Below are 24,831 nucleotides of genomic sequence, written 5' to 3' on the forward strand. Positions count from 1 at the left end.
CTGTGATTATTAATAATATTTATTACTAGATAAATGAATAAGATGACTTGCTAATAATACTAGAAATTTCTTTTATCTTTTAACTTATAAATCAAATTTTTTGAATAATAAAAGAAAGATACATTTATTGATTTATTGACTTATTGAATGAATGCAATGAATTTGATTAGATTCTATCAAATTATAATTAATAATAAAATCTTTAGTCAAATTTAATACATTTATTTATAAATATTTATTTAAAAATGATATTAGCAAGATAGTTAAATAATTTTATTAAGCTAAACAAGAGAAACTTAATTGCAACTACCTTATGTTTCTCTTATTAAAAACATTTTTCTAGTGTTACTGAGTAAATTCGTAAAGAAATCGAAGAAAAAAAATCACCTTATGGCAATATTACTCCAAAGATTATAGAGTTAGCAGGCCAAGAGTTGTATAAGCAACCTAACCATCCTTTAGGAATTATGCGTTATAAGATGGAAGAATTTTTTACAAATGACAAATATAAGAAGGGCTTTTTGCATGAAAAGAAAAAGTTTCCTTTCGTAATTGGAGATAGTTTCTCTCCTGTAATCAGTGTTCAGTAGAACTTCGAAGATCTTCTCATCCCAAAAGATCATGTTTCTCGTAAAAGATCAGATACTTACTATATTTCTGAAAATTACATTATGAGACCATAAGCAACTGCAAATGAGCGTAACATGTTTGAACAAAAAGCTGAAGCTTTCGTTATTTTTGGTAATTACTTTATTTTGTTATTTAAGAATTATAATAGAAATTGTCATTAGATTTATTTAAAATGCAAGATTATCTCTATCAAATTCATATTATAAAAGAAATAATATTCAAGATGTTATGTATTTTAAATTAAAATTTTTTTTTATAAAATATAAGCTGATTGCTTTAGAAGAGACGAGATAGATGCAACACATTACCCTGTTTTCCATTAAGTAATATATAACTAATAAATCGAAAAAGAGAAAATAAAATAAACTTATAGAATCAAGATTGAACTTTTTCTTAATAAGAATTAATTAAATATTTAAATGAAAATAAATTCAACAAAAAATATTCTATTCAGCAATAAATTTAATCAATTTAATGTAATTAACTAATTTTGTATCATATTAAAGATGGAAGTTGTTAGAGCATACACTCAAGATTACTTTGATACTAAGAATGAAGATATTAAAATATAAATGGTTATGAAGGATCTTTAAGAAACATATGAGAGTTTAGTCAGAAATATTTTTGGTGAAGATGTTTAATATAGATGGATACCAGCTTATTTCCCATTCACGGAACCTTCTTTGGAAATGGAAATATATTTCAATGGAGAATGGGTAGAAATGTTTGGATGTGGTATCCTTCGTAAAGAAATTATGAAAAACTTCGGAAGACATGATGATGATATTGCATGGGCATCAGGTGGTGGCTTAGAAAGATTCGCAATGCTTCTTTTTGGCATTCCTGATATTAGGTTATTTATTAATTTAAAATTATACTAAAATAAGTTTATTTGCCTACTAACAAAAGTTTAATCTTTTGGATGGATAAATCTACTTTTAGAATAATAAAAAGTTAAAAATATCGTTTGATTTAATTTAATTATTTTTATTTCTATAGACTTTTCTGGAGTAAAGATTCTAGATTTTTGAATCAATTTAAGGCTGGACAAATTAACAAATTTTAGCCATTCAGTAAATATCCTGCTTGCTATAAGGATATATCTTTTTGGATAAAAGATATGACAACTTTTGAAGAAAATGATATTTATGAAATTGTGAGAGAAATTGGAGGTGATCTTATTGAATAGGTAGAGTGTGTTGACACCTATGAGAATAAAAAGACTGGGAAAACTAGCAAATGCTTTAGAATAAATTACAGATCATTAGAAAGAACTCTTACAAATTAAGAAGTAAAATTTTTATTTCGACCCATTTTAATTATCAATTAAATATCTTTTGAATATTTACTTGAATATTTAATTAATGTCGTTTTTAGTTTTTAGGTTAAGATTGAATAAATAAAAAAATTTTTATTTATTTTTTTTATGCTAATAAAAAATAAGAATATTCTTTCGGCATAATAAATTTAATTGTTAGTATAATAACCTAAATTAATTAATTAAGATTATTAAGAAGAACTTTCACAAACTCTGTTCTAGCTTAACTTGTCGAATAATTTCTTCATTAACTTTTTTTTCTTAAAAATAGATTGACACCTTATAATTCTCCATTAGAGATGAAATCAAAAATAAATTAGGTTATGAATTAAGATGAAATAAATAGTATTTTTATCTAACAAAGGCATATATTTTCATTAACTGAAGTGTATTTAAGTTTATTCATAATTAGACAGCAAAAATATCAACAAAAAAAAAATAACAAAAACAATAATTAATCTTATTATAATATTTTATATGCATTAGATATATCATTTTAAATTTGGTATGTGTTTAATGTAATTTTATTATATCGATCAAGTAAATACTGATATATTTCTTTATTGCTTTTAAATTATTTATTTCTTTTTTGGCTTATTAATTATCACAAACGAATTGCCAATAAAAAGATAATCAATACTTATACTTCTAGTTTAAACCTCTCTTATCTTTAGATAGATAGATATATAGATACTCTTTTTAATTTAAGAAGAATTCTGATTACTATTTTTTTTGTTTTATTCTTCAATAAAATCCAGAAAAATTTTAAAAGGATTTGTAAATTGATTAATATTGCGTCAATAATCCTTACTCAGCTAAAAATAGTTTGGAAGATTTGTCTGTTTATATAAGACTTTAATTGACCTTGTAAAATGAAAATTAGTTGAAAACTCAACTCAATCGACGGAATGAAGTTTGTGTGAGCTTTATTGAATAAAGTTTTGGTGAAAAAATAAATCATATTTTGATAGAATTCAAAAAATGGTCGATTTGGATTGTTAAGAAGAATTGTATTGAGATGATGGTATAAATAAGTAATAGTTAGTATGTTCGAACTCAGTAGCAAAAGAAAAATTAAATCAATAGAATATTAGAATGACTCAACTAGATGTTTATAAATATATTATTCGCTGTTACCTTCAATAATAAGGTGGGGAAGCATGTTAAGTAAGTCGCGCAATTAAAAAGTCAGATATTTCGTAATTATTGGATTTACAAGAAACCTTTTTAATTTATATTACGCTACAACATTCCTTACATCTGAAGCATAAATAGAAGTTGATGTATCCTCACTTTGTTTATAATTAAAACAAAAAATTAAATAAAACAAAATCAAGCATTCTTAAAAATCAAAATAAAAAGATCAAAAAAATGAGTGAAAATAAAGATCACGTTGTTGTTGGATACACTGAAAAGCCTGTTGGTGAAAGACCTACTGGTGGTAAGTTCTTAGGTTATGATCACTTACATTTCTGGGTTGGTAATGCCAAGCAAGCTGCAGGATGGTACACTTCTCGTTTTGGTTTCGAATACTATGCTTACAAGGGTTTGGAAACTGGTAGCAGAGAAGTTGCAACTCACGTTGTCCGTAATAAATAAGGTGTCACTTTAGCCTTCAGTACTCCCTATGGAAACGACAAGGACAACTAAAGGGAAATGAACTAACATTAAAGTTTACACGGTGATGGTGTTAAGGATGTCGCTTTTGCTGTAATTTTAATTATCTAAATTCTTTATCATAAATTAAAAAAGAAAAGCTAATGAAAAAATGATAATTTAACTTATATTTTATTAATAAGGTTGAAGACTGTCACTCTATTTACAACAAGGCTATCTAAAGAGGTGCCAAGTGTGCTTATCCTCCTCAAGATTTGAAGGACGAACATGGTAGTGTCACTATTGCTGCAGTCCACACTTATGGTGAAGTTATTCACACATTTATCCAAAGAAATGACTATAAAGGTTTCTTCATGCCTGGATTTGTTGCTCACCCCTTAAAGGACCCCCTTAACAATGTTCTTCCTGACATCAGCTACAACTATGTAGATCATATTGTTGGTAACCAACCTGTAAGATTAAATTTAAAAAAAATATTTTGAAGGAATAATTAATTCAGTAAAAAAAATGTTTAAATGGCTATCTTATAAGTAATCTACTACAAAACTCCCATCAAAGATGAAGAAATTTATTATTAAAGACAAATAGAACTTAATAAATACTTAAAAATAGCAAATAAAATCAATTTTAGAAATATTCTAAACATTTCTCTAGAAAAAGTAAAAAAGAATAGCCATAAATTCAAGCGAGTAGTTAGTCATTCATAAATTTGATTAAAATACAAAAAGAGCAAATTTATAATTAAATAAATTAATTAATTAAATAGATGTATGTATTTAATAAAATGCTCATATTTTGTTTATTATAAATAGGATAACATGATGACCTCTGCTGCTGACTGGTATGAAAAGACTTTGGACTTCCACAGATTCTGGTCTGTTGATGACAGCATGATCCACACTGAATTCTCTTCCTTAAGATCTATTGTCATGACTGACTACGATTAAAAGATTAAAATGCCCATTAACGAACCTGCTGATGGAAAGAGAAAATCATAAATCTAAGAATATATTGATTTCTATGCTGGCCCTGGTGTATAACACATTGCCTTGAATACAAGTGATGTAATCAACACTGTCGAAGGTCTTAGAGCTAGAGGTGTTGAATTTTTATCTATTCCTACTTCCTATTATGATAATCTCAGAAAGGCTCTTACTGCATAGACTTCTATCACTGTTAAGGAAGATCTTGATGTCTTACAAAAGAACCATATTTTAGTTGATTATGATGAAAAGGGTTACCTCTTATAAATCTTCACCAAGCCTGTTGAAGATAGGTAAAAGATTTACTTCATTTATTATTTAGTTTTTAATTTAGATTAGACTTTGAAATTCATCAAACTTTTCTGATGAATCTTCGAACAATTTTGATCAAACTAAACTTTTTCTAATATTTTTAATTAATTAATAAAAATAGACCTACTCTCTTCTACGAAATCATTCAAAGAAATAACCATTAAGGATTCGGTGCTGGTAACTTCAAGTCCTTGTTTGTCTCTTTGGAACTTGAATAAGAAAAGAGAGGAAACCTTACTGAAATTGTCAAGAACATCTATTGATTAATAACAAATTTTAAATAATAATAATCATTTAAATTTCTAGAGTACTTAATAAATTTTACTAAATTATTATGAAATAAATAATGCAAATCTAATTAAGACTATATATATTTTACATATTTTAGTATGCTTTCTTAATTATGAATTGCTCATTCAAGCTAAATGCTTCATTAGAATTTTTATTTGTTTAAATAATTACTTAAAATTTTAATTATATTCTAATTCATTTAAAATTATTCTTCTTAATTGTTATCCTAATAATGTTTCATTGATTTATCCATCTATTTAATCATTCATTGATCTTTGTATACTCAATTATATGAAATTTTAAAAGAAATTTAATAAATTATTTTGATCTTCTTTAATTGACCTTTTCTTGTTTAAAAATATGTAAACATCCAACAATTTTAGGAAATATTATTTGTAAAATAAAATAAGACAAACAATATTTTCTATTAAGTGATAATAGTCTATAGTATTTATCCTTTGAAAGTCTATAAAAATGTTGTAATGCCTATGAATTTAATTTAAAAAAAAAATAGATCTATCTAAATAGCAAATTAGTTTTAGAAATATAACACATAATATGACATTAAATTTAATATACTCACAAAAGAAAAAATTTATAGTATTATAAAAATTTAATGAAATTATAGTAGAGATTATGATAAATATATTTTTATTATCATTTATTCGAATTTATTTTTTTTAAATTCACGTTAAAAATCAATTAAATTTAAACCTCAAATTTAATATGTAGAAAAGGTTTACTAACATTATTTTTTTTGTTTATTTTTATCATTATTTATCAAGTAAATCAAATCTTAGAAATATATATCATATAATATACACACAAATCGATTAATAATTTTACTTACAACTAATATAAGAAAAGATTTATCTAATTTTAAATATAATAGAAGCTCTCTTTATATTCTATCAATAAATAAGAATCTGAAAATAAAACTACCATAATTATTCTTATTGATCTTAATTGCTTTTGGCTCAACAGTCAGTACCATCAATAAAAAAGCCAAATATTTCACTATAAAGAAGTTTTTTCCTTTCAATTTTTGGTTCATCATAAAAAATGATTATAAAATTAAAAAGCTTGCTGTTTTACTTGGTTACCTTTATATAATTATAACATATTAAGTTTGTTATTTGTGGTGCAATCGAGGTTTAGGATTATTAATTGGACTATACTAATTTAAATGCAGTAACTTAAATGACATTTATATTTAGGCTTTAATCAGGACTAGGAGCTGGCAACTTCCTTAGACTTTCCTTCCCTTAAAAAATATTTGCTACATCAATTACTAAAGTTGTTGTTTAATATTCATATTAAGGGACAAACGGCTGCTCATCTATGTAAACATTGCCAGCAATAATTAATTTAGATGGATCTTCCTAAACAGATTACTTAATATCATTTCTAAATGATATTTCATAGCCTGTTGATTTATAAGCAAGTCCAAATTGGTATGCTCTCTATATTTATCCTGAGGGTAACAATTATTTTCAAAATTATTTATTGAAAATAAATATGCAAAGAGACAAACTGTTTTTATTGAAATATACAAAAGACTTTTATTAAATTTTGAAATACATGATATTAAGAAAACTAAGTGCTTTATAAGCAACTTTTTATATTTTTAAAACTAAGATTAATGAATTTAGTCCAATTAGACTATTTAATGAATGTACCAAAGAATTAATTAATTAGTTATTTTGCTTATGATTTACAAATAAAAACGATTATATAAATAAATAAATTATTTTTACTATATTAAAGCTGGCACTATTTTTAACTAAGGTATACAAAAACCTATTTAGGCTAGGACTTAATCAATAGACACTGTTGCTGCATTATACGGAACTCCAATCATTTATGATGTAACTGATTCTTTTGCTGTACTAGAGTTTGATTCTAGTCCATCCACTGCTGGAATTACTGCATCTGCTATATTTTCCCCTCAATACGCATCAGTAAACAAATTACCTGGATCATAATATGAAGTATCCGTGATTGTAATTCCTAATACAGCTATTTTAAATGGTGCAAGAATAGTGTTAAGAATCACAAACGATTAAAATTACAAATTTCTGCCACAATGCATTTCAGAAGAAAATATTACTCCTTCCTAAACCACTCCTCCTTTAGATCCAAGTCAATATAAATGCACTCTAGGTAAAAAAATCAATCAAATAAAAAATGTCAACTTCATTGTTTTTTAGTCTCATCAAAAATGCTATTTTTTCAATAAAAACATAGCAAAAAGAAAATTTCATTCAAAATAAATTATTTACTAAAAATATTTTGCTAATCAAATTCTTTTTGGTTTCAATAAATTCTAGTATTTCATATGGAATTGAACTATTTTAATTTATTTCATACATTTTTTATAAATTTTAAATAATTAATACTTTATTTTAATTATTTAATTTATAAAAATTACATAAAGACTCGAATAAGAATAGGATCATTATTCTAATCAACTAAGGATTAGTTGTTTCTTAAATATACAGATTTAGAGTAACTGTTTAAAATCCTAGTTATGTTTCACCATAATAAGCTCAAATCGAAGTGAGGACTATGCTCCTTAGCTCTAATAAAATTATTGAACTTAAAGTTATACCTGCTTTTTAGTTATCAGTTAGTCTACTATAGGTCTAACAAAAAGTATTGATAACTTTCTTTTAAATAATTAATAAGAATATTATTTCTTTCTATAAAAAAGGTAATTATGGGTAATGGAATAGATCTCTCAGATCCTAATTATTAAAATATGGCTAGAATTTTAGCAGGATAAAACTTTTACAATCCTTTTACTTTTTAGTTTATGCCTAATTTTCCTACTCCAGATAAAACTAAATTAAGAGTTACTTTCAAAATAACTGTAAATAGTATGCTTAATGATGCTATACTTACAGGCTCAATTTAGCACAATCTTCCTCGATTTGATATGTATTTAGATTTTTTTCATTTTAAATTTACTTATTTCCAATTTAAATATAGTAACACTCCTGTAAATTGTGTATTAAATACTCTAGCAGCAAATTATGAAATAAAATGTGATAATGTAGGGCCTCTAACTTCTACTAACTGGTATTATAGTACTGCTAGAGTTTATTTTTAAAATTCGGGAGTTAATATTGATTCATATTTTGGAAGTGTTTAAATATGGACAGTAGACAGCTCTGGAAATGCTGTTACTTTAGTTAGTATCAGCATGTAAAATTTTGTTTAGCCATTAATTAAACCCAATTAGCAAGTTATTGATACTACTACTACAACTTACGGTTATTAGCTTGTACATACATAGGTATAAAAAAATCTATTAAATGAATTTTAAATTTAAAATTAGATTTTTATTTATTTATTTATATCTTGGCTTTTTTAAACATTTTAAATTCATTTATATTAATTGTAATTTCATAGATTTTTAAATAATTTTAAATTATTTATAAAATAAATAGCCATCACAAGATGCTTCAGGAAATTAGTTGTCACTATCTCCAATCAGTCAAAATAGTGCAGGAATTAAATTTTGCACTAACAAATCCTTACCTTAGAAATTAGTTTTTACATTAAATTCAGGTCTTACTGGATAGTTTGGCGGTGGAACTAATCAAGCTTTTAGATTAATTGGCTCTCCATTAATATAAGCTAACCCAGGATAAATTGGGAGTTAATTTTATGTGGAATCTACAAATCCAGGATGTACAATATCATCTTCTTTCCCTTCTGATGCTAATAGGATGATTACCACTTATACAACTTATACTGATATTCTATTTGCATCTGGAGGCTCATCTACAGTAAATTTTTTAGAAAAAACTAATATAGTAAAAATTACTAAATAAAAATTATATAGTGCATGAGCTAAGGGGGAGCGACTTCCACTTTTAGTATTGGTGATGTTTTTATTTTGAGTCATGGAAGCTCTTATGCTGGAAGAGATGGATTTGATTTTTATGGTTCCTTTTATTCTAACTATGTTGATAATACTTCAATTCCAAATTCATGGTTTGCTGTAAATGCAAATACTATTTCTGTTACTGGTAGTGCATGTACTTTGACTAATCTTTAGTATATAAATATTGTTCTATCTAATTATCAAACATCCAGTGGAGCATAAACTTAAATTGCTGATGGCACAAAATACACTGCATTTATACGGTAAATATTTTGAATTTAATAGTGAAGAAAGTAACTTTTTATGATTTTAAAAGTGTAACAGGCTATTTAACGGCTGAAGAAATGGTTAACGCAAAGAGGATTGCCGTATTCTTTAACAATGTTAATTTTTATTCTATTGGTCTTGATTCGTATGGACAAATGATGGTATTTTCAAAAAATAATTACTTGATTTTAAAAATTATTAAATTCTTTAAATAATTAAAAGGTAAGCTGCTCTAGCAGCATGAATACAAATCAGAAGTGCTGGGGATATTCTGGACAGATTAATTAATCTCAATCTTTTCATTCTATGAAAAGAGTTGAGTTTGATATTAGTCCTTTTATTGCTCAAACAGGCTCTTCATCTCCTTTCTAACTATTAATTCCAGTTTAAGCTATACGTATATTTAATATTCAATAAAAATCATTTCTTTATTTACATTTTCCAACAATAAATATTCTTAAAAACTCAAACAATTTCTAAATCAATAGAAAACTTTCAATAAATAATTATTAAAAGCAAATTTAAATCTTCAAAGATTGTAGGTGGCTGTACTAGTAGATAACCCCTATTTTGGCCACTAAACACAGGCTTATTAAATTTCAAAAACCATGCCAGGTTATACTATTTTGACAGGTAGTATTCAGCCTTATTATGCAACCCTAGCAGATTTGAGTTACTAGCTAGTTGTGTCCACTAGAACTTAAGGAGCAGTAAAATAATTTTTCACAGAAAATGATACAATAAAAAATATTTCTAATTTAGGTCGATGATGCTTAATTAAATATTGGACATAGTCTGACTGTTCCAACCATTAACTAAAATAATCCTAATAATGATCCAATAAATATTGGAGCAGCCTTTGTCATAGTTGGTAACTGGTAAATGTATACTAATACATTAGCCGTTGCTACAACAAGTGTTGTAAACACTAATGTTATGTCAGAACATTGCTTGCCCTTTTCAGTAATTTTTAATTAATTTACTAACTATTTTAATTTCTTTTAATAAATATTTTTTAAAAAAGTATTAAACAGGAGGAGTTTAAAAATATGGAATTTTTTGCCCATTTACCTATAAGGATACTTCAATTACAGTCAGTCCAACAACTTCTGTAACTTTTAATAATTTCAAATACCCAGCTCAAGGCCCTCTTAAATTGAGTGGGACCTATATTTCATGGAGTTAAAACAATGGTGCCCTTATTTCAGTACTTTAAGATAGTACTTCTATAACATAAACCCTCAACGCTAATCTCATTTACAATGTAAAAAGTTTAATATTAAGGAGATACATATAATACAACAGGGTTTAATGGTACTTCACAACAACAAATCCTTTCCCAGGAAATGGCAAAATAACTGTAAATTTATTTTCTAACAATTTTTTTAAAACATTATAAAAATTGCTATTAACTTAAAGATAAATTTAAATGATTCTGGAAATCCATGGGGTTTTTAAGTGTATGCTGGTAATTTAGCAGCATGCATCCTTTAGCTATAGTTTGGAACATTTTCAACATCAGCTTGCTCAGTTTCGGTAAGCACCATCAATATAATTTTTACTTTCTCTTATTCTGGAACATTCCCAGCAGGAAGTTACATCTTAAACTAATATGGATTTTAATCTCCAAGCACTTCCTTGAGTAAAACTTATGCAATAACCATTACTACATCAAATGCTGTAGGAAATATTGACTAATCTAATGGTTCTGCTACTCTTACATTCGATAATAATGTAGCTTTGAACACAGCAGTAGATTAAATAAAATTTCAGTTTACTCATTCGTTGATTAGTAACAGTGTTGGAAATTTAGATTTATTTTTCAGAATAAATAGTAGGCCTATTCTTGCTCTTGCAACTCCTAATCCTGGTGCTGGGCTTATAGCAGGATAATATGTCCAAATTTAAATAAGTAGCTAGTCCAATTATTTTATTGAAATTTAAAACAAACAAATGTTTTTCTTACAATTTTTTAATAATTACTACATTCTTTTTACACCTTATGCTTTAGTTAATTGTAAATAAAGATATGTTTAAACAATCCATTTAGAAAGTTTATTAATTTTTTTAAATTTTTTAATTTGATGGTATTATAAACATATAGGTATTTATAGAATTTATTTTTAAATTTTATAATCTTTTTAAAATAAATCTATTTTTAATTCCAACCTAAATTGCTAATAATAATTTTCCTCATTCTCAATTTCATATTTATTTAAAATAAAAAATAAAAGGCTAATTAGTAGGATAAGAGAGCACAACATAATGCAGCGTAATGTAAAATAGTGTTACATACTTTGGTTTTAAATCTATTGACAGCTCAAATGCTAATCAAATAAGACTATTTCCAAGAAACGATATATTGACTGAAAGTTTAACATTCTAGCTACACTGCTTAAATGTGATAAATACCTTTTCAGCTTCTCCAACATTTAAAATTGATCTTGATTTCAATGATGGAGCTGTGTAAACAGTTATAACTGGTACGCTTTCTCCAACAGGAGTTTCAAATCCTTCATACACAACACCTGCTGCACTTACAAGTGCTACATTAAGCAAATTCAATGGCTTAGCTGGATCAAAGTTGCATTATAAATTTTAATTGACATTTTCTGCAACAGGTGTGACTTAATCCTCAGCTATTTTCCTTCATTTTCCTTTAAAATTCAATCATTTAGTGGGATCTTCTTCTTTAAGTTGCCAAGTTAATGGGAAAGTAGTTTATTGCTACAACTTTATTGAAAGATGCATTTTAGTTACAGTAAATTTAAATAAATAAATTTAATTTAGTTATACATTCACTTTTAATTAAATTTTAGGCTTTCCCCTTAAACATAGCAGCAGGAACTTAATTCACTCTTGAAGTTTATGGAGTATATGCCCCATTAAATGCAGCAGGAGCAGCAAATATTTAAATAAGTCTAAGTAAAACTACTAGCCCTGATTAAGTTGTTGAGTAAATAAATGTATCAGATGCTGCTACTTTAAGTGATTCGACATCTAGCTTATACATAGTATCTACAACATTATCCGATATGTATTCTCGTGAATAAAATAACTATTAATTTACCATAAACTCTCTAAGTGCAATAAGCTCTGGATCTAATATATATATTGAGTATCCATCAGAATATGGAACTTCTATTGCTGTTAGTCCACCTACTACCTGCAATATACAATCAACAAACCTTGCAAGTGTGTATGGTCAAGGATGTAACATTTTTGGCTCTAACATGTAAATTAAATTAATATATTAACAATTATTTGTTCATTTAATTAAATACAAAATTAAAGAAATTTATTAATTTTAAAAAAAGATTAATTTCTGTAAGTACTAATATACCTATTGGATCTTTTGTCATTTAGATTTAATCAATTATAAACCCGGAAGATACAAAATGCCAGATTAACAGAATTATGATTTCAGTTTTAAGCTCAGATAGGACTCAAGTGCTTGCTAAATCATCAGTCTCTTCATCTAATTAATAGTTATTCCGCTCAACCTATAACTCTAACTTAAAATACCTGAATTGGTTTTAAGGTTCTTCTGAAATATTGTATAATTTTGCTACTGTTTAACTTATTTCAGGTTCTTACTCTGCTCTTCTTGCTTTAAAAGATATTACAGGTTCAATTAGTAGAAAGATTTCATATACTTTAGCAAGTTAATCATTAACTAATTTCTAACTAATATCTAGCAACAATAATTAGTAAATATATCCAGGCTAATAATAAGAAAATATTTATATAGGCTGCCCATCTAATTCTATACCTGGGTTATATACATTAATATTCTCAAAAACAGAGAATCACAGTAATGCGGTTTATGGTAATATCGGTCTCCTTAATATTATAGTTTCAAACTCCTAAAATATAATATCACCTTAATACACTACATACTAAGTCTTTGCAGGAGGGTATAGTCTTCCTATCAATTTTGATTTAAGTAATATGCTACCTTTCAGTGGAGTCTCAATTCAATTTACTATAGTTTAAGGTGGAACCACTGACCCATAAATTAGCTTGGTAGATAATAACTTGTCAACAGTACCCTAATTAACACTAAATTTCTCTCCAACACAACCAAAAGGAAGTATCTTAGTAAGATCTGCAGTCTCCATGCCAGCAACAGCACAAACTTGGTCTAAATTATAAATGACAATTTTCGGAACTGATGCAGTAAAATTTCATAATTTCATACTCATGAATTACTAATTTAATTTATTATTTAATAGAACGCATATACTTCCACTACAACTCCAATAGTCCTCAAACTTATAAATCCAAATCCCATACCAAGCTTCTAATATGTTTAGTCAGTTGATTAAGTATCTTAATTAGCAACTTAGCAGAATTTAAATGTCTAAGCAACACTTCCTTGCACTGTGTATTACTATATTAGAAATGCTAATGGTCCTGTTAGGTAATTTGCTGAAGTGTAAAATCTAGTGAAAAATTATGTCTAATTAAATCCAGTAGATTACTTTTAATAATAATATGGCGCATTCAATTATGAAAATCCTTAGCTAGCAGGTGCAATTCAAACTTTCTCAATTTCAAATCTAAGATCAAAGATGAACTACATCATAACTACTTGGACTTAAGATCAATTTTTGAATGTTATTAACTAAGGCGATTCATAATTTTCAACAAAAAATAATGATGGAAGAAATATGAAAATACCTATTACCTTTTCTAAATCAATAACACAAGCTTAAAAGTTGACTCTGGTATGTTTCTTATGTGAATAATTTGCCATACCTTGTTTAAAGTAATTCATTTTGATTTAAAATATAAAAAGATTTATACTTTATTATTAATTTATAATAAAATATTCATCAAAAATATAATAATATTAGCGTTTTAAGTTTTGACAATATTTATTGCAGTCAAGAATCTTAGTACCAGCTATCAATAGTTGACTCAATCAATTAGCCTCTATAGAGAAGATTATTAGAGTAATAAGATAATAATGAAAACAGATAATTAGTTTATTCCTCTTCAACTCCTTCGAACACAGTAAATTTTTACACATTGTCTATTGATACTTAAGAGTAAGATATAAGCTGGAATTCCATTATAAGCACTGTTTAAGGGTCGAACTTTGCTAATTTTATTTAATAAAATGATCTAACCCTTCCTAGTATTTTATCTATTTCTACTCCAAAAGAAGTAAACTAATAGACTGCTCCCATTTTTACAAGTTTACCAGTTGTTTCTTCTGGAATAACATGGATTTACATTGGTGGAATACAAACTAGTGCTAACTCCCTCATTTGGATGTATTTAGTTAGTAAGAAACAAAAAATTATTTTTATAAAATAAAATTAATTCATTATTTAATTAATAGATGTGACTTACGGTGGAACTCCTTCATAGCAATAAATGAAATATATGTTGACTAGTTAGAACTAAACTGTAAAAACATTCTAAATATAATATTATGATTAAGTTACACCTGTTTCATTCAATTACACTGATCTTACTAATGGAACACAATATGCATTTTATTATCTAGCTACAACAGAAAATCCCTCTCTTTTTGCTCCAGCTTCTAGCGTTTCATTTGTAGGATAATAAACACTTAATTATAATACCACAGTATCAACTCATTCTTAAATTATTTATTTTGCTAGTTTACTATCAGTTTTAAGCATAATAATTCTTTGAAAAAATTGTAATTTAATTAATGTTTTGATTTGGTAATGTATTAAATTAAAGACCAAAATACTTTATAAAATTATATTTGATTAGAAATTAAAAAAAATCTAATTTACACAATAAAATGTTTGTAAATTTATTTCAAAATTTAAAAAATATTTTTATTTAAATAATAAAATAAAAATAAATGATTTAAAAACAAAACTTAGAATACTCCTTTAAAAAAATTAGATAACTAAAATATTTAAAAAAATTAAAATTTCATTTAACTATTTTCATAACTAAATAAAAGCATTAATAAAGAAGTAAATAAATAATGTTATTATAGTGCAAACTTATTTTACATTGATAAAAGATTGCTTGATATATATTTATTGATAATAAAAAAATCAAAATGTTTGTATGGCAATCTATGATTAAATATTTACCACAATATATTGAATTTAACAGGTAATTAATAAATGAATGAATGCTAATTGCATTGTGTATAGTTTATATATTTTATTATAATTGATAATTAATTATTTTTTGTTCGTTGCTAAATGAAATTAACTTTTGATTTATGAGCGTATATTTTTTAGTTATCGCCTTATTGGTATGATATCTATCTTGATATTTTGTAAATTGAATTAAAATCAAATACCTTAAAAATACAAAAAATAGTTAAAAATTCAATAAAATAATTAAGATAAGAGATATATCTATCAATTAAATATTACATAGCAATTACATTTTAAACTTCTCCTATTAAAAATAGTTAGACCTTTTCATAGTTAAAATTCTTTCTAAAGCATAAATTACTTTGATTTTTTCATATTTCTGAAGGAATTTAAGGAAAATTCATTAAAAAATCCAAAAAAAAAACAGGAAAAGTAAACTTTAGTATGAGACAAAGCAATCTTGCACTTTTTGTTTGCTGGATCTTTGTACTACTCCAAACAATTCAAAAAAAATACCTTTTTGTCAAAGCTGGCTAAATATTTACCAAGGACTATTCAATAGATTATTTAAATGTAGGATATACTACTTAAATTAAGTTTACCTTTCAGCTTCAAAATGGATTAGGAGCTTACAATTACTTACAGCTCACATTCCCTTTTCTATTATATACTAATAAATTTACAGATGTATAAGTTAAATATGTTGATGAGACCTCAACTGGATGCACTTTGACTCCTACTCTACTACCAGCAACAATAACTTAGGGGACTTCGAATAACATTTATTATATTTTGTTTCTAGATGCTGCTTCAAATCCTACTAGCTTAAAAGCCGCACCTTAATGGTATTCGCTCTATATATATCCATAAAGTAATCATTCCTTTGAATTAATATTTATATAAGCAACGCTTATATTAGTAAATCAGTGTTTAAAAAGCAAATTGAATTTTTAAAATGTGGAATATGAGTGAAATTCAGGCATCAAACAAGCAAGTTTTAATTATTAAACTTATAAAATTTAATGAATTAAGCATTTTAATTATAAAATGATAAATAAATTCAAGATAAATTCTTAACGATTAAATTCAAATTAAAAAAATATTTGATTTTAGATTTATATAAAATGGATAAATTTATTGATGAATTATTATTTTTATTTATTTATAGGAGGGTTTATTGTTAATCCGGGTATTTAATCGGCAGTCCAAGCAGCAACTTTATCAGCTATCTCTGTAACAAGTGGATAACCAATATAATATGATTTGAATAATGCTTTTGCTAATTTAGAATTTATATCGGCTCCTCCAACTACTTTATAAGTAACTCCATTTATACCTAGTCCTCAAAAAACATAGGTCGCATGGTCTTATGATGTATCCTTCTAGATCTTGCCAACAATTGCAATTAAAGATTAAGCAAGAATCATGATCTTGTTTCAATAGCCTAAATATTTCAAATTTACTGGGACATGTGTATCAGAACAATAAGTTGTACCGAGTGGCAATATACCTCCTCTAGATCCTTCATTATATAGCTGCAATTATGGTAAATTTTTAAATAAATTAGATTAATTACATTAATTTAATAATATTTTATGCTTTTTAAACAGATACTTTGAACAATAGAATCGTAATCTAACTATTTACTGGGCTTAAACAAAATTTGTCTTACAGATTTAGAGTAACTGTCATAAACCCTAACCATAGTATCCCCACTGCAGGATTTGAAGTAAGAACCTTAATGGGCTTTTCTAATCAAATAATTGAGCAAGCAACTTTAAATTAAGCAATATACACAAGTTACCTGACTCTTAATCTTTATAAAGTATTTTATTTACTTTTAATTTTAAGAAATCATTATTGAAAGATATTTAATAGCTTTTTAACTAATATAATAGGTTTTTCTATCTAATACCATAGATTTAAGTGATAGCTCTTTCGTAACAAAAGCTGCAATAATGGCTTAATAAAACTTTTATAATCCCTTTAAATTCTATTTTCAAATAAGTTTAGATATCCCTGACTCTACAAAGCTCAAAATTGTAATATAAATACCAATTGGTGCTTTAGACAGTGTACTCACTGGTTCAATTAGATATAATTTTCCGAGATTTGATCCGTAAGTTTAAATAAAATATAAATTTAATGACTTAAATAAAATATAGCTTATACATATTATCCAAAAAATAATTGATTTCTTAAAACCTAAATTTTATTTTATTTTTTCTGAAATAAAATATTTAAAATCTATAGAAATGTTCCTGTTTAATGTATTCTAGATTCTCTTAGCCCTCCTCAAAATATTATTTGCACAGAAATAGGAAAATTGCTTTTGACATAGCTATATTATGTGACCATAAGTATCAGTTTTGCAAACAACATATAACTAAATAGTAACTTTGGAACAATGACTGTTTACAGCGAGGATTTGATTAATAATGCTGAACTACCAATGATTTAGGCTACCAAACCAAATATACTATCTCAATTTTTTACTATATAGAATAATTTAGACAGGGTTGACTATTCTAGCTCACAATATGGATATTAAATGGTGCATTCATAAGTAATAAAATTTAATCTAAATTTCATAAAATTAATTTTTTTATTACTTTATCAAACTTTTTAAAAATATTTCAAATGACTTTGTTCACATAAAAAATTAATTTATTTTTAAAAAATTTGGTTTAATTTAAATGTTTTTCTGTTTATCCAACTATTTACTTACAAAAAAAATCAGATTTAAGAGAGTATTTATTGAAAAATATTAATTTATAAATAAAAATTTTGATAATAAAAAAATAATTATTTAGGTTTCATACGATAACTCTAATAATAAACAACCTTTGTAGCCTTTGTCTCCCACTAATTATGGGTTGAAATCTTGCAATAATGTTAAACAAAAACTTGTTTTTGCTTGGAAAAAAGGACCAAACAACTAATTTGGTGTTAACCCTAATTTTGCCATGAGATTAGTAACTTCAACAGTTATTTCAGCTCAATCTAATTAAATTGCTTATGTAGAATCTAAAAATGCTGGTTGTAATATTAACAACGAATTTAATTCAGCTGCTACTGCAAGCATTATAACTTATAATACTTTTACAGAGATTTTAATCAATCCATAAACAACATCTAATGTAATTTAAATTATCATATTTTAATATGATTAAAATAATATTTATAATAGTGCATATAATCTGAATCAATTACTTCTGTATTTAGTATTGGTGATGTTATAATTTAGGGTATGTCTAGCTCTTATGGTGCTGATTAATCCTCTATTAATTTTTATGGTGCTTTATATGATAGCTATACTAGTAACAGAGCACCAACCAGCTATTTTGCTGTAAATGCTTTCACAATTTCCTAGGGTACGACTTGCTCTTCAGCCGATCTCTAGAATGTTCAAATAGGCATATCAAATTTTTACACTTCTTAAGGTGCGTAAAATGGAATGTCAGATGGATCTTAATTCCCAGCTTTTATCAGGTATTAAATAGTAAATTTAAGATAATTTTATAAATTATTATTTTTTAAATTTAGAGTAACAGGATACCTAAAAGATGCAGAAAAAATAGGAGGGTAAAGAATTGCTGTCTTTTTTAATAATGTAAACTTTTTCACTGAAAGTACAGATAACTATGGCAGATAAATAGTAATCAGTTTAATTTATAAAATTAAAATCAATTCAAATTCAACTAAATTATTAGGTCAGTTGTTCTAGTAATCTGAATTATGCTTAATAGTGCTGGGGTTATAATGGATAATAAGATTAATCTTCTTCAATCCACACTATGAAGAGAGTAGAGTTTGATGTATCAACTACTATTTCATAAATAGCCTAAAATACACCATTTTAGCTGCTTATTCCTGTATCTTCAATTGGTAAATTAATTAACATCAAAAATGTAAAATTTAAAAACAAATTTTGAATTATTTATTATAACACAGGTTAAAGCACAAGTGTAAGACTATTTGTAAGTGTAATGACAAATTTTGCAAATGATAACACCTAGAGTTAAACTTTTGTAAATTCATTCACAATGTCTTAATTCTAATTATTTACTGGTACAACTAATGCTCCTTAAACAAGTTCAGCAAATATTTCATATAGGTTAGACTCCACTGCTAAAATAGAAGGAGGAGTAAAATATTACATTACAAAGTCAAAATGATAATTTATTTTTAATATTATTTTAGTTGTAGGATGCTGATTTGTTTATTGGTCATAATGGAGGTGTCTCAACCATAAATAGAAATGTACTAGGATCGCCAACATAAATGGGAAGTGCTTTTGTAATTGTTGGATTATGGTAAATGTATTCTAAAACTCTTTCAGTAACTGCAAATTAAATTGTTAATACATCAGTAGCTTCAGAAAATTGTATTGGATTTAGAGTAAAAATCTTTATTTAAAATTTGTTTGATTCAAATTTATTTATTTATTTTATTGTATAATTTAAAAATAATTCTTTTTTAATAATCTAATATTTTTAAAAATAGTACTTCTTCCAATCTACCTAAATGAAATACGGTATTTTCTGCCCATTTACTGCAATAGGAGCATCTGATCCAACAATTTCATCATCTACAAAAGTTACATTTAAAAATTTTGTATATCCTGCTCTTGGGCCACTTAAGCTATAGAATACTTATATAACATGGAGCTAAAATGATGGTAATATAGTTACAGCATTCCAAGATCCTGTTCCAGTTGATGCTGGATCTCAATTATAACCAAATATCATAAATAATGTTTAACCAGTAACTATAAATCGTTATACTAAAGATAACAAAGTAATTTGGTATTTTACTACAACAAATCCTATTCCAAAAGATGGCTAAATTTAGGTAATTTATTGCATTAAAATGTTGGAGAATTTAATAATTAAAATGATTTTTAAAAGAAATATTTGATCAATCCAAAAAATATGGATAGTTAATTAATGAAATATTTACCTAAGCTAATTTTTATTTATTTTTTAATAGATTAGTTTGGTATCATCTGGAAGTTGGCTATTTAGTGTTGCAGAGAAAACTGATGCAAATTGCTTTTTACTATATAAAACTTCTACATTTAGTTATAATTCCTTGACACAATGTACTGTAACAGTACCTGTAGCAAACAATATATTGTTCACTTTAAATTATGTCTAAGATTTCTAGCCGGGTGACTTTTAACTGATTTAATATGGATTTGATGCTTCTGTAAATAGTATAGCAACTCCATATGCAATTACTGTTGCAACTTTAACTTCAACAGGTGGTATTATTGATTAGTAAAGTGCTCTACCAGTAGTAAATTTGAGTTTTAATAATGGTGAATAATGGAATACAGTGATTAATATAATTTCTTACAAATATTCCCATAGTTTAGTTAGTAATAGCATTGGCACTTTTGAAATGCAATTCTAAATAAACTAACGCCCTATCCTAGCATTATCTTCTCCAGGTTATGGAAACTTAAAAGGACAATATTTAGAAATAAGTGTTGGTAATTAAATCAAATTTTTTAATTTAATTTTGAATTAATAAATTTTATTTTATATCATTTAAAGCATCTTTTATTGGCCAATATTCAAATATTAATTGTTACTTGATGCAAAACTCTTTAGCCTATTTTGGATTTCAAAATATAAATCTTAGCTCAAATTTAATATAAGTTTTCCCGAGGTTCGATATCTTAGATACTAGCCTACCGTTCACTCTTCATTGCGAAAATGTTTTAAATTAATACAAAAATATCTAATAATACTAAGTTAGATTATTGTATAGATCTAGTTTTGAAGTTATTAAAGGTGGTACAAGTCCATCAGGAGCCTCAAACCCTCCATATAACAATCCAGTTACTTTTCCAAAATTAATATTAACAAGATTTAACAGTTTAGCTGGAGCATAAACTCAGTTTAGATTTTAAATTTCTCTATCAGCACAATAGATCAACTAATAAACTTCCATTTTTGTAACCTTTCCACAAAAATATAATCCCTAAGTTGGATCAAGCTATTTATCTTGCCAAATAAATAATTAGCCAGTTTATTGCACTAATGTAGGCTCAGATCGCAAGATACAAATTTCAGTAATTTTCCTTAAAAAAAGCTTATTTATTTATTTATTTATTTATTTATTTATTTATTTATTTATTTATTTATTTATTTATTTATTAAATTATGAAAAATATTTCTTTTTATTTTATCTTTTTTTTGTAAATATTAGGCCTTTCCCATCTAAATTGCAGCTTAAATAGCCTTTACTATCGACATTTATGGTATAGTATCTCCTCCTGTATCAGCTGGTGCAGGTAATATCTAAGTATTAGTAGGATCATCCACAGATCCAAGTTCTATAGTTGAAGTGAATTAGTTAGCTGATCCTGCAACAAATTAAGATACAACAAACTAACTTTAAATAACTTATGCTACTTAATCTAATCCAAATGCAAGAGAATCAGGTATATACAGTTACACGATTTCTTCTGGAAGTGGAATAAGTGTTAATCAAAACATAATAGTAGAGTTTCCATAGGAATATGGAACAGTTATTAATATCAGCCCTCCTACTACTTGCTAAATTACATCTACTGACAGTACTACAACCTACGGATCTGTATTTCAAATATTAGGATCTAAAATGTAAAAAAATAATTTGATTTGATAAAGAATTATGAATTTTATTTTTAACCATTAAATAGAACTATATAAGTGAGCCAAAGTATCCCTCCAAATACTTTATTTTTGGTATCACTTAATCCAATATTAAATCCTGAATAATCTACTTGTAGTGTGACGAAAGTGATGATTTCAGTTCTCAGCTAAGATCTAAAAACTAACAATTTAGCATCTTCAATTGCTTCTACTAACTAGCCTAATATTAAATTTGTCTACAGTACCACATTAAAATATATGAATTGGTTCTTCTAAGGAGTTTAAATTATCTATAACTAAAATACAATTTAACTTGTACCAGGTGTTTACTCTAATCTGATAAGTCTTGTTGATCCAAATGGCAATTTCAGTAAAACTCTTTAATATAAATTATAATCAAGCAGCGGTGGGCAATTTCAACTTATTTCAGATAATGTAATTAAATTTATTTAACATTTTTAATTCAAATTTTACATTTATTAAAATAATAAATATTTTTACATTATAAAAAATAGTTCTAAATTAACTTTATTTAATTATTTTGAATTAAAATTTTGGCATTTATTTCACCAATCATTGGAATAAATATTTTTATACAATAAACTGTTTCTTATTTTTTTGTTTGTTTATCCATATTATAAATTACTGCTTAATAAAATTAGATGATTTATACTGGTTAATCTGCAGAAACATTCAACTTAGGTTGTCCAATCAATACTTTACCTGGCTTATACACTCTGAGCTTCACAAAAGTTGAATCAAGTCCTGTAATTTATGGAAATCTAGGGTTAATCAATGTGTTAGTTTCTAATACTAAAGTTTAAATAGTTCCTGCTTATACTACATATAAAGTTTCAGTCCTCGGATAAAGTTTACCTGTTTTCTTTGATTTATCTAATCAGATCCCATTTTCTGGAGTATCAGTTTTGTTTGAGCTTTAGATTATGGGATTAGATCCTAAGATAAGTCTTTTAGATGATAATAACTAACCCGTCACTTAATACACTATTAATTTTTCTCCATAGTCTTACAAAGGAAAATTGTTTGTACGCTCAACATAGATGATTTCTCCTGTATTACCAGACCACAAAGTATAGCTCTAAATGACCATTTTTGGAAATGATGCTGTAATAATTTAATAATTTATTTTATAATAATATTTATTTTTAATTATTTATAGAATTCTTATATTGCTAGTACTACTAATATCATATTCTAGCTGTATGATGTAGGCTAACCAAATCCACCAGTATTAAGTTTTACTCCTATATTACAGACATCAAATATATTTTAGAATTATATAACTCTTCTAATAAGTGTTAATGTTCCTTCTGCAATTTATTATCATGTATGTTTTTAATCTGGCCCGATTAGAACAAGTGATGAAGTAATGAAGTAAGCAAACAAGTATACAGTTTTAAATCCAATGGACATTTATTAAGAGTAGTTTGGTATTTTGAATGCAGAATAAGCAAGCAATTCATTCACAATTAGTAATTTGAAATCAGGGTATAGCTACACAATTTCAACTTGGGCATTAGATTAACTACAAAGATTAAGCTCAAGATAAGATAATACATTTACTACAACATAAAATGGAGGTCAACTACTGAGAATCAGCATATAATTTGCTAATATTATAGGAGTTAAATAAAAAACCAACTTGGTGTGCTATCTTTGTTAGCAATTTGCAATTCCATGCTTTAAGTAAAAAATAAATTTATTTTAATCAATTTAATTTAATAATCTTCATACATTTAATTTATGTTTTATTAAACATTTTTAATTAAAAGTGTAATGAGTTTTGATAGTATTTACTGTGAAGAATAATCTAAGTATAAGTTTTTAATACAAGATCAAGTAAATTTGAATTCTAGATTACTCTTTTAGGATAAAAGAAATTTAGACATAATAACATCGGCGAATACTGTTTCATTTTATACTCTACCATTAGACCATTTAAGCAGTGACTCTAGCTATAATAAAGTTATGACTATTGTCTAAAACCCTTAGTTCGCATTGTAACTAAATTAAAATGATGCTACCTTACCTTAAATCCTCTCTGTTACTCCACCAGTTTAGGTTTAACCATAACCTGCACCTTCTCTTATTAACACGCCTACTGTTTCAACTGGCTTAACATGGTTTTAAGTTAGTAACATCCAAACTGCATAAAATTCTTTCATATGGATGTATTTAATAGGTATATTACATATATAAATAATTTAATTTTTAATATGATTATTATATTTAATATAAAAGATGCTCCAAACAGTGGTACTCCTACTGTTTAATAAATGAAGTTTAAACTGACAAATAGAAATCAAACCTCACCTAATTTTTAGATAATGTATTATAATTAAAATAATTAAGTTACATTCAACTATACAGGTTTATAGTCTAATACCTAATATAACCTTTACTTACTTGCTACCACAGAAAATCCTTCCTTGTTTGCACCTACATCGTTCGTATCTACTATTGGAAAATCTACACTATCACCATAAGTAGTTGTAGTAATTAGCTCTAAGATTATTAGCTTTAGTATCTTAATAGTAGTATTTTTATCATTAATCTATTGATTTATTGAATTCTGATTATAAAATAAGATATTAAATCATGGCATTAATTATACTTAATATATTAATTAAATTGATTTATTGTTAAAAAATTTTATTTTAAGTCAATAAAATATTTATATAAAAATCAATAATTTACCTTTAAATATTAAAATTTCTTTTAATTTCAAAGTTTTTATGGTTCAAGTTTTTTA

At 25.8% G+C, this 24,831-nt stretch overlaps 4 protein-coding genes across 4 annotated transcripts; all 4 read left to right on the forward strand. All coding sequences in view use genetic code 6, as the record gives it.

Moving 5' to 3' along the window:
* Positions 1 to 245: 245 nt before the first annotated feature.
* TTHERM_00678250 (phenylalanine-tRNA ligase) lies at positions 246 to 2,285 on the forward strand (the record flags this gene model as incomplete). The annotated part of the gene is made up of 5 exons (XM_001027801.1): positions 246 to 741; positions 898 to 953; positions 1,137 to 1,483; positions 1,630 to 1,921; positions 2,220 to 2,285. 5 exons carry the CDS (start codon positions 246 to 248, stop codon positions 2,283 to 2,285), a joined length of 1,257 nt encoding a protein of 418 aa, XP_001027801.1.
* Positions 2,286 to 3,319: 1,034 nt separating this feature from the next.
* On the forward strand, positions 3,320 to 5,123 carry TTHERM_00678260 (4-hydroxyphenylpyruvate dioxygenase; the record flags this gene model as incomplete). The annotated part of the gene is made up of 4 exons (XM_001027802.3): positions 3,320 to 3,658; positions 3,748 to 4,017; positions 4,378 to 4,841; positions 4,982 to 5,123. 4 exons carry the CDS (start codon positions 3,320 to 3,322, stop codon positions 5,121 to 5,123), a joined length of 1,215 nt encoding a protein of 404 aa, XP_001027802.1.
* A 1,090-nt stretch (positions 5,124 to 6,213) lies between these two features.
* On the forward strand, positions 6,214 to 14,980 carry TTHERM_00678270 (hypothetical protein; the record flags this gene model as incomplete). The annotated part of the gene is made up of 19 exons (XM_001027803.2): positions 6,214 to 6,631; positions 6,919 to 7,314; positions 7,589 to 7,806; positions 7,865 to 8,091; positions 8,143 to 8,449; positions 8,604 to 8,945; positions 9,002 to 9,306; positions 9,360 to 9,471; positions 9,533 to 9,707; positions 9,827 to 10,020; positions 10,073 to 10,273; positions 10,335 to 10,670; positions 10,730 to 11,222; positions 11,545 to 12,071; positions 12,130 to 12,545; positions 12,628 to 13,489; positions 13,546 to 14,081; positions 14,170 to 14,603; positions 14,661 to 14,980. The coding sequence occupies 19 exons, from the start codon at positions 6,214 to 6,216 to the stop codon at positions 14,978 to 14,980; spliced, it is 6,819 nt and encodes a 2,272-aa protein (XP_001027803.2).
* An 875-nt stretch (positions 14,981 to 15,855) lies between these two features.
* On the forward strand, positions 15,856 to 24,640 carry TTHERM_00678280 (transmembrane protein, putative; the record flags this gene model as incomplete). The annotated part of the gene is made up of 20 exons (XM_001027804.2): positions 15,856 to 16,282; positions 16,580 to 16,957; positions 17,022 to 17,236; positions 17,310 to 17,530; positions 17,665 to 17,977; positions 18,225 to 18,551; positions 18,602 to 18,903; positions 18,958 to 19,069; positions 19,125 to 19,299; positions 19,366 to 19,559; positions 19,615 to 19,812; positions 19,918 to 20,265; positions 20,404 to 20,908; positions 20,973 to 21,493; positions 21,631 to 22,046; positions 22,106 to 22,493; positions 22,721 to 23,185; positions 23,239 to 23,765; positions 23,852 to 24,261; positions 24,321 to 24,640. The coding sequence occupies 20 exons, from the start codon at positions 15,856 to 15,858 to the stop codon at positions 24,638 to 24,640; spliced, it is 6,762 nt and encodes a 2,253-aa protein (XP_001027804.2).
* Positions 24,641 to 24,831: the final 191 nt, after the last annotated feature.

Source organism: Tetrahymena thermophila (genome assembly GCF_000189635.1).
Source record: "Tetrahymena thermophila SB210 genomic scaffold scf_8253823, whole genome shotgun sequence".
In the NCBI taxonomy this organism is placed as follows: Eukaryota; Ciliophora; class Oligohymenophorea; order Hymenostomatida; family Tetrahymenidae; genus Tetrahymena; species Tetrahymena thermophila.